Source organism: Alosa alosa, chromosome 13, assembly GCF_017589495.1.
Source record: "Alosa alosa isolate M-15738 ecotype Scorff River chromosome 13, AALO_Geno_1.1, whole genome shotgun sequence".
In the NCBI taxonomy this organism is placed as follows: Eukaryota; Metazoa; Chordata; class Actinopteri; order Clupeiformes; family Clupeidae; genus Alosa; species Alosa alosa.
Genome location: NC_063201.1, coordinates 11,696,014 through 11,705,569, shown reverse-complemented (window position 1 = coordinate 11,705,569; position 9,556 = coordinate 11,696,014). Strand labels below are relative to the sequence as shown.

Here is a 9,556-nt window from a genome sequence, read left to right as displayed (position 1 = left end):
CAGAGGAGTCTCCAAAGTACAGGGAGACAGAACGTGAATGACTTGAGTATGAACTTTTTGAAAAGAGAAAAAAGATGAAGACAATGAGTAAAGGGCGAGGCTAGAGTTGGAGGAATTGTGTCTTATTGCTGTAAAGGAGAACGCGAGAATGACTGCCGCTGACCCACGTAGACTCACAAGTAAGAAACATAATTCAGCCTTAAACTGCATTAAGTTGTCCACACGAAATGCAGCCTCCTTTTTGTCATAAGTTCGCATCAGCAAATGTGGTTTGGGAAACGGGGACACAGAAAATAAAAATAAATAGGTTAACCTGGTCTATTTGAACATTGCTGGTCATTTTAAGTGATATCATAAGCCTTGCTACATGTTTCGGGTATATCACGTTGCGCATGATATTAATTGAATCTCATGTCGCTAGGCTAAATGTGGTTATCTAACAGATTCATAACTTCAATAATTGCTCACAATTAATATAGGCTAATGGCAACCACTGCCCCTGGAAAATAAACGGTAGACCTAGGCCGCAGATATATTGAAAATTTGAAGCCATCCCGAGGTGACAGCTGGAGCTATTGGAGTCTCCGTTGCACAGGAGGACATTACGCTTAACTCAGGAACTTTACAATACAACCAATCATACCAGACCAGAATAAATGTTACTGGATTTCAAATCCATCCCTCCACACATGTTGCATTGATTGAACGTCTCAGAATTGAGCGCTGTCTGCTCCCTGGGGGTGTTGCCTGGGCGCTGTGCTGGTGTTTTGCTCATCGGTTTTGACCCATGCATGAACCGAAAGTTTAAGGTATTTCAACAGTGACGCTGCACAAATAGCTTTAGGCTATATTAGATGCGGGCTACTACCGCTATAATGGTTCATACCTCTCTCCGTTTTTTGCGCGGAGTTTTTTTTTTCGTGGATGATTTTGTTTATTAAAATATATTTTGAGCCAAAAGTGAGGGGGCCATTGGCCCCCTGGCCACTGTGCTTCCGGCGCCTATGAACACCATAGTTCAGTTTACGTCAAACAAACAAAAAAAATGCCAGGCCAATCAACAACGACAGGGGATGACAAAATCAAAACTGACTGTGGTAAATGGTAGCAAAACTGCAAAGATCAAAAATTTTAGTTGGAAAAATGCAGAAATGTATTTACACAAAAGAAAGCTCACATACATTGTTTCCTGACTGCCTATTCTGTTTAGTTTGTAAAGTTTAGGTGACTCTGATCAATGTGAGTGACCAATGATTTCAAAGTTTATGATATTTCTGCGCCTGTCACCATGCTAGCAGGATTCCCAATCGTGACCAAACTATTCACTCATGAATGAGTTTGGCTTACCAGCTATATACCCCTCAAAAGATTAGAATAAACAGAGATGGAGACCAATTGACAAATCGTGATTTTTTTGCGGAGAGAATGTGCAGGACTGACTGTCATATGTCGTACCACTTTGCGGTACGTCTAGTTTTAGATTGCTGGCTGACTAGCTATTTGTCCCAAATTATGATTAATAATAAATAAATAACAAATAAAATGTGCAGCCACTGACAGAAATCCCTTTCCCAATAATGGTGCTGCTGATGTGATCCGTGCATTCCATTTAAACTCAGGTAAGTGTCCTGTCCAGCATTAAAATAATCCATCCTGTTCTAGATAGATAGATAGATAGATAGATACTTTATTGATCCCCAGGGGAAATTCAAGAAATGTTCCGCAGAGCTCAGGCTCCAGTGAGGAAGGTAGGAAATGTTCCGACGGTCTCACTCCAGACTTAAAATAGAACAAAAGCCACCATCCAGGAGTGCAAGAGTAGACCCATAGCAAAGAGAAAAGCAGTGCTGACTGTGACTGATGAGTTTGACTATATTTAGAGGAGGTGCAACTAAGTACTAATTATGATGTTTTAGGTTTGTGATTCCATACTTTTTTACAGAGGATTGAGTGTTTACATATTTGTTTCCTCTACATGATCGGAAAATCATGTAGAAAATCATCCTCTACGTCAGTGTTTCTCAAACTTTTTCAGACGAAGGACCACTTAACCAATAAAAAAGAAACGCACGGACCACCTAGGTAAAAAAAAAAAGATTAGACCTACTTCAACAGTATATTAGCCTACACAATAGGCCTACTCACTGAACCACCTTGCTTATTGTCTTTGCACTTTACTTATTGTGTCAGAGGATTCATATGATTTAAACTGGCATATTTTACATAGACAGTGTTGCAGAACTGTTTAGATTTACATACAAGTTGGGTCAATATTGCAGACAACTCATCTATATTATATTTCACCAGGTCTGCTCGCGGACCACTTGGGATAGCTTGCGGACCACACTTTGAGAAACACTGCTCTACATGATCTCTGCTTCACAAAGCTAGAATGTTCATCTTTTACAGGCACATCTGTGATTTGTCTTTTTTCTAAAAAATAAAACAACTGAATGAACATCCTCAAAGATTGGCGATTCCATCATTTTTGTCAGGGGTTGTATAATGCAGATGGTTTGGTTCAAATCAAAAGGACCAGATGGTCACTATATGCTTTCACTTTTTCCCATTCACTTTTGCTTAGTGTCTCCAATACTCCATCACAATCTTTTGTTTTTCTTTAAAAAATCTCTTGCCATATCAGGTTTCCATGGTATAGAAGAGACGTAAAGATAAGAAAAGGTCATAATTTATTATTAATCACACACAATTAAAACACTATAACATTTGCATTAAAACCTGAGTAGAAAGCATTTCTGGGAAACACAGAACAGGATTTTGTTCATGGGATTCGATCAGCACGAAACGTCCTTGAATTGACAATCTGCCTCTGAAATACAAAAATGAGCATTGTCAGTGACACGTGCAGAGATTCACTGGCACAAGAGTACTATGGACAAAACATTACAAAAGTTCACAATATCACCTACAACCACAGCACCTGTTTCAACCAGTTTGCATCATGCATAATTTGTGTCCAACACAATTTGTGTAACTCAGCAACAAAAATGTGTCCTCAGCCAGGAAAAAAATCATCAAAGAAGTAAATGCTCCGCTCTGTGTGTGTGTGTGTGTGTGTGTATTCCAGCTGTGTCTTCTCCAGTATGAGTGTGTGTGTGTAGGGGTGTGTGTGTGTGTGCGTGCACGTGTTTCTGTGTTCTCATTTCAAGTGTTTGTGTTTCGGTGTTCATTCTCACCTGTTTCTGTTCTGGCGTCAGCAGGCCCTCCACCACCAGAACCTGGTACTGCTGGTGCTTCAGGTGGCTGGGGAACTTCCTCATGCGCCGCACGACGGCGGACACAGCGGCCGAGTCTCGCTCCAGCAGCCTGGCCATCTCAGAGGGGGGGCAGCCGGGGTCAAAGAGCAGCAGGCACAGGCTGCCGTTCCTCTTCTGCTCCAGGCCCACCACGGAGCGGCTGTGGCCTAGACAGGGACAGAGACAAGCAAACGGAAGAAATCATCATAGAAGTCAATGCTCTGCTGTGTGTGTGTGGGTGGGTGTGTGTGTGTGTGTGTGTATTCTCTAGGATGACTGTGCGAGTATGCAAGTATGCAGTGTGTGTGTGTGTGTGTGTGTGTGTAGTTTCATGCTGTTTTCAAATCATGTTTTGGAGGTACTTTTCAAAACATCCTTCAGTACCACCAAGCGCCAAGTGCGGCTAGAGGAGGTATAAATCTAAACAGCTGCATCTCTTAAAGGAATGTAGTGCTACTATATTGTACTGTAATGCAGGTGGACAAGCCATTTTGTTTTATTTGATTTTTATCTTCAAAACAAAAATGGACTCCTGATTTGAGGCCTGTGGCCAGTGCTGGGAGATACCTCTCTTATTTGTGATTTTGAAACCTATGAATTTACTTTTTATTTTGACTCTGGAGACTATATGCAAAAGAACAGGAGTCCATAATATTCAGTGTACACACACCTCTCTTTCTCTTCCTGCCTTAAAGGGGGCACACACAGTGGTGTAGTCTACATGATACACAGGACTACGCAGTATACCCACTTAAAAAACATCACCAGCTCAGTATACCCACTTTAAAAAATCATGGCATGGATACATATTAACATTTGGGGTTGATCACAGTATACACACTACAGCTAACTAGACTACATGACTGGGCACACATTAAGCTAGGATCACTTCAGCCTTCTGCCACTGGCTACTGTGCCGACCTACCTTGGTGCTGGAGGTAGATGGGGGGCAGAGAGGTCTGCACCACCCTTGGAGGTAGTCTGCCGTTTTGTGTGGTCGATTGGGAGAAGTACTGCTTCACCCAGTCAAACAGGCATGGGTGCGTCCCGCCCTGACCCGTGGGCTTGTGGAAGTCCACAACACGAGCACTGCAGGTAGACACAGACGTATAGTCATACAGTAAAGTGCAGGATGCAGTAAGGTAACAACGTGCAGCTATTATCATTCAAATCTTTATTTCATACACCAAAAGAGTCCACAGTATTAAGACAGTGTAAAAATACATAGAATAAATACATATAATAAATACAATGTATACAAAAAGAAAAGCATGGAAGAGAACCTCATAGAGCTTTTAGCAGGGTTGACTAGAACTTCTATTATGTTTTTTAAGGTATGTTTTAGGAGGAAACTGTTTTCTATATGGATAGATGAGAGTCCGATAAGTACAACTGTCATTGCCACTAGCTGTCCAGACTACTCACTCAAAGAACCTGAAAACACAAGACCAGCTTTTACAGCACAACTTAGCCCAGTGCATCACCACTGCTTAATAAGCGAGTTGCCTTGTTTTGCTGTTGGTGCATGCAAGGCAAGTTTGGTGGCTTCACGCTAACTGCTGTTACAATGTTTTCTGTTCAGTTCAGCATGGTCAATCAATCAATCAATCAATCAATCAATCAATCAATCAATCAATCAATCAATCAAGCTTACTTGACACTGAGAGAGGTGAAGAGAGAGTAGATCTCTGTGGAGCCAACCCAGGCCCGGGTGCCCTGGAGGCGGTGGTTGAAATGGGCCGCCCCGGCTGGGTCTACTCCCTGCTTCCAGGCCTCTTCTATCAGGGCCTGCACCCGAGGGATGTTGGGGATGGGGACGTCTTGGGTCAGAGAAATGAAAAGCCGTTAAGGGAGACTAAGCCTCACTGATGGCAGCATCTGACTTGGCTGGCTTTGCCTTCCTGCTGCTCCTACACTCGGACTACATAAGTATGTATAGTATATATACTTTTTTGATCCCGTGAGGGAAATTTGGTCTCTGCATTTAACCCAATCGGTGAATTAGTGAAACACAAACAGCACACAGTGAACACACAGTGAGGTGAAGCACACACTAAATCCCGGCGCAGTGAGCTGCCTGCTACAACGGCGGCGCTCGGGGAGCAGTGAGGGGTTAGGTGCCTTGCTCAAGGTCACTTCAGCCGCGGCCCACTGGTCGGGGCTTGAACCGGCAACCCTCCGGTTACAAGTCCAGAGTGCTAACCAGTGGGCCACAGCTGCCCACATGGCGGATTCACGGTGAATACACATGGTGAATATGGGAATGCATTTTGTACGGCTCCAGTTAATGAACAAGAATATACAACTACAATTATGTCCTTGAACAAATATCAAATAAGCCTATCAAATAAAACTGTAATTGGCAAAACTTTAAAACAGTACTGTCTGAAATCTAACGGTTGTCTAAAGCCTGTAAAATGCATCTAGTCAGAAAAAAAATGTGTTTCAAAATATTGCCTGTTTTGTCACTGAACGTAACATGGTAATAGCAAAGTCCTTATAGACCCTTTCAATCTGTTCCTACAGGGTTTCTGGTTGAAACGTTCAAAACCAACACAGATACTTTGAAATGAAAATGAATCTGAAAATGAATTTAGCTTAAAGCGTAACTTTCGCCAAAATGCAACCTAGGGTCTTTTTGTGAATGTACCCGAGTGAAATGTTCGTTTAAAAGCATAATTATGTCGGAAGCGCCGCGCACATTTTATTTTTGTTTGTCCCCAAGTTACCAATACCAATACAAAACAATGTTGTTTTCTGTGCCACCTGAAATGCCTGTTTGTTTTAAGCTGTTGAAAGGGTCTAGCTAAAAGCCAAACATGTGCAAACAAGTGACAGGTTCCTACCAGATAAGATGTTATTGTATGGCTCCTGCTTGTGGAGGGATGACAGAAGCATCTGGAAGTTTCTGTAGCCACAGCCCCAGCCCTTATCCCCCTCGGAGGAGGAGTAGTGGTCCGTCTCTCCACAGAGCCACACGTGGACCGTGTCCCGAGGCTCCCGCCGAAAGTAGTCATACAATGCCCCCATCAATCCTGAACACACACACGAAGGGAGCTTCATGTGGATGCATTTGTATATGTTTCTCAGTTACAATTATGTGAATACAGATAGTGTAAGTAAGTGACCATTAAAATGCAGAGGTGCAACACATGCATCCTTAAGCCTGATCAAATCTGCAGATACATAGTGACACATGCAGAGATTAAGGATCAAAGATTGTTTTCATGGGTGACACAGAGGAACCAGACATGTAAGTTGTTCTAAACACGTCACCAGTGATTGTCTAATCGCTGTAACACTAATCTCTCTAGAACTCTGCGGTTAAATCCAAAGCAAACCTGGCGTTCTAGTCTTCCCATCATCCACGCCAGTGGCCAGGCTCTCCATCAGCTCTGCCCGTTTTATGTGGAACTCTGCAGGGACCATGTTGCCGCGGGAAACCGCCCTCTCCATGTTCCGCTCAATCTGTTTACGATAACCACCACTCCCGTCCATACCAAACTGTTTCTATACAAAAACGCAAAATCGAGATGCACAGATAAGGTCCCACACCCACACACATACAACCAAATATCTGAGTTTAGAATACACTTGTAATGTAATATTTACTCATCCGTTCAGTTTGGTAAAGGCACACACTACAGGTACTAAGAACCTCTTCCTAGAGCCTGCCTGGAACCTTGTTTAGCAATCCTAGCATCACACTTACAGTAAAGGTGCAGTCAGGGATTGTGCGGGAAGTGGCATTTGTTTGTGTTTATGTTTATATTTAAATTAATTAGCAGATGCTTTTGTGCAAAAAAAAAAAAAAAATTTAACCAAGGACCAAACAAAACACACCAGAGCGGTAGCTCACCCCTACCTTCAGTATTCCCAGAGAAATTTCACGCAAAGTTTCGTTTTTGTTTGGTTTCAAAGTTTCTGTTTCCAGTTTTCAGAGCCTGGGCCTACAGAGACCGCTTTTTTTTGTTCTCAGTGTAATCACGGAATGGGCAGCTGAATGTGAAAATTTTTTTTTTATGGCCTTGAAATCGCATAAAATCCCTGATTGCACCTTTAAGAAGCTGAGCATCAGAAGCACACGTGTGTGTCTTATTGTAGGCGTCACTAGTTGTCTGTGTTTACCTGCAGCTTCTTGAATTCCTCCGCCTCACGTTTAGCCTCTTGCCGCTTCCGCTGCTCTTCCTCCTCCTTCTGGAGCTGTCTGGCTAGTGTTAGGTCTGATGAACTCTCTAAGAACATATGCACGACCATGTGTACAAACACATACATTTCTTCCATAATGTTGTATATTCCATGTGGTATTTTCCCTTTGTGTGTGTGTGTGTGTGTGTGTGTGTGTGTGTGTGTGTGTGTGTGTGTGTGTGTGTGTGTGTGTGTGTGTGTACCTGCTCCCCTGGCTGCATCTGTATCGTTATCCAGATGAAGCTCTACGTGTTCCTGCAAAGAGAAGGCGTCGGGGAAGGGCAGGGAGCACAGCGGGCACTCGTACTGCTTCACCCCTATAGACAGGTAGGGTACAAACATAAGAACTGATGCCCAATAACAGCATGGACATAACTTAAAGGAATTATCCGGAGTAAAATGCACTTTAGAACAATTTACGGATGATTGGGAGTACATACGTTGAGTTGAGATCAAAATCATGTCATTCGGATGTGTTTTGAGAAAGGTATAAAAATAGCGTTTTGTAGCGGCGAAATGACATGCCCTGGTCACTTCCAGGCAAACGAGTTTTGACTAAAAACTCTCAAAACACATCCGAATGACATGATTTTGATGTCAACTCAACGTATGTACTCCCAATCATCCGTAAATTGATCTAAAGTGCATTTTACTCCGGATAATTCCTTTAAGGTTGCCACATTAAACGTTAACTGAGGTGTTAGTGTAACAGGTAGTAGGTGTAGTAGAAGAACCTGAAGCTTCTCTATCTGTCATAGCCCCTGAAACACATATTACAACAAATGAGGCAAAACCTGACAGAGGCAGTCATAAAGAGTCTTTCTTTTAACAGACTTAGTATGCTACTACAGCGATCTTACAGAGAGGAAATGGAGTAGCTGCTAGACTGAGTCTTTTATGCTATATGAAGAATATGCACAATGTTGATGATACATTCACCTTCATTCATGGCTGACTCCTGCAGGTGCAACTCCACGTGTTCCTGTAAAATGAAGCAGTCTTGGCACACAAGGGAGCACATCGGACAAGGAAACAGCTTTTCTGGAAAACACAAATCCCAAAGAAGGAAAGAAGCACAAGTCAACCACAAGAACCCTCAGTGGAGGATGGACAGGAGTATTCTGCAATTATGATCATTTAATGTTGTACCTTTCCGAGGAGAAGACAGACGCTTCTGTTTAATGGCAACATGCGCTTCTAAACTTTCTTGCCGGTCTTTGGTGTTCTTAGAGTGTGTACGACCCTCAGGACTGTGTGTGGCACTGTTTGTACCACATACAGATCCCACTGCAGCATCTGTGCTGCTCTCTGCAACTGGCACAGGCGTCTGACTGGATAAGGTTCCAGGAGGCAGACTTTCTGCCCAATGTCCCTCTTTCCTAGTCACAGTCCGAGGCTTTTCCCGGTCATTAGTCCAAGCTGGAACACAATGGGCCACCCTGGCCTTTACTGAGGGGGTGTTAGTCGTCTCTACATGAGCAGTGTTGATGTGAAAGCTGAGCTCATCGTATGAAACGCCGGACAGGGAGCAGAAAGGACAGTGCATTTCATTTTCCAAGTGACTGAGTAGAAGGTGCGTCTTCATATCTGCTTCAGATGCTATGTCCTCGCTGCAGATCTCACAAATCGGCATGATTGAATCCTCAAAATTGAGCCCACTGTATGAAAGTAACAAACACAAGAGACTGATCTGATCAGGCAACCCTTAATCATTTAAAGTTTACCTAAGTTAATTCCAAGTTAATATAAAACATTTCATACGAATTTGAGACACTACAAGGGCTGACTACGTGATTAATTAGGGAAATAAGTTACTTAAATGTCAAACCTGACAGGTCAAGCTTTTCTGTTGTCAGCAGCAGCAGCTAACGTTACATTATCTTCTTAGCTCGACAGCTTGCTGGTTAACGGCGAAATATGAAATAACAGACAATGTTCAGCGTTCATCTACCTGAAACATGCAGTGTACAAGAGTATTTTAACTCACACCAACAAAACGTAATCTCTAGAGAGCCGTACCTTTGCAGTTTCGGCTATTCCTTTTTCACTTTCCATTCATGTTTTGTTCGTGTTTTCAAGCCGCGCACCGGATATGACGATTTTTGTTACTA

The 9,556-nt window shown here is 42.8% G+C and overlaps 1 protein-coding gene across 2 annotated transcripts; it reads right to left on the bottom strand.

The window, feature by feature from the left end:
• Window positions 1–2,673: 2,673 nt before the first annotated feature.
• On the bottom strand, window positions 2,674–9,556 carry LOC125305584 (zinc finger containing ubiquitin peptidase 1). Of its 2 annotated transcripts, XM_048260412.1 has the most exons (12): window positions 9,465–9,556; window positions 9,274–9,345; window positions 8,595–9,103; window positions 8,385–8,486; window positions 7,649–7,762; window positions 7,386–7,492; window positions 6,599–6,767; window positions 6,104–6,292; window positions 4,912–5,077; window positions 4,183–4,346; window positions 3,198–3,424; window positions 2,674–2,830 (listed from the first exon to the last, which is right to left on the bottom strand). In XM_048260412.1, exons 3-12 carry the CDS (start codon window positions 9,076–9,078, stop codon window positions 2,783–2,785), a joined length of 1,770 nt encoding a protein of 589 aa, XP_048116369.1. In that variant the 5' UTR covers window positions 9,079–9,103; window positions 9,274–9,345; window positions 9,465–9,556; the 3' UTR covers window positions 2,674–2,782. The 2 variants fall into 2 exon arrangements, with proteins under 2 accessions (XP_048116369.1, XP_048116371.1); XM_048260414.1 differs by lacking the exon at window positions 9,274–9,345 and having other exon boundaries at window positions 9,465–9,533.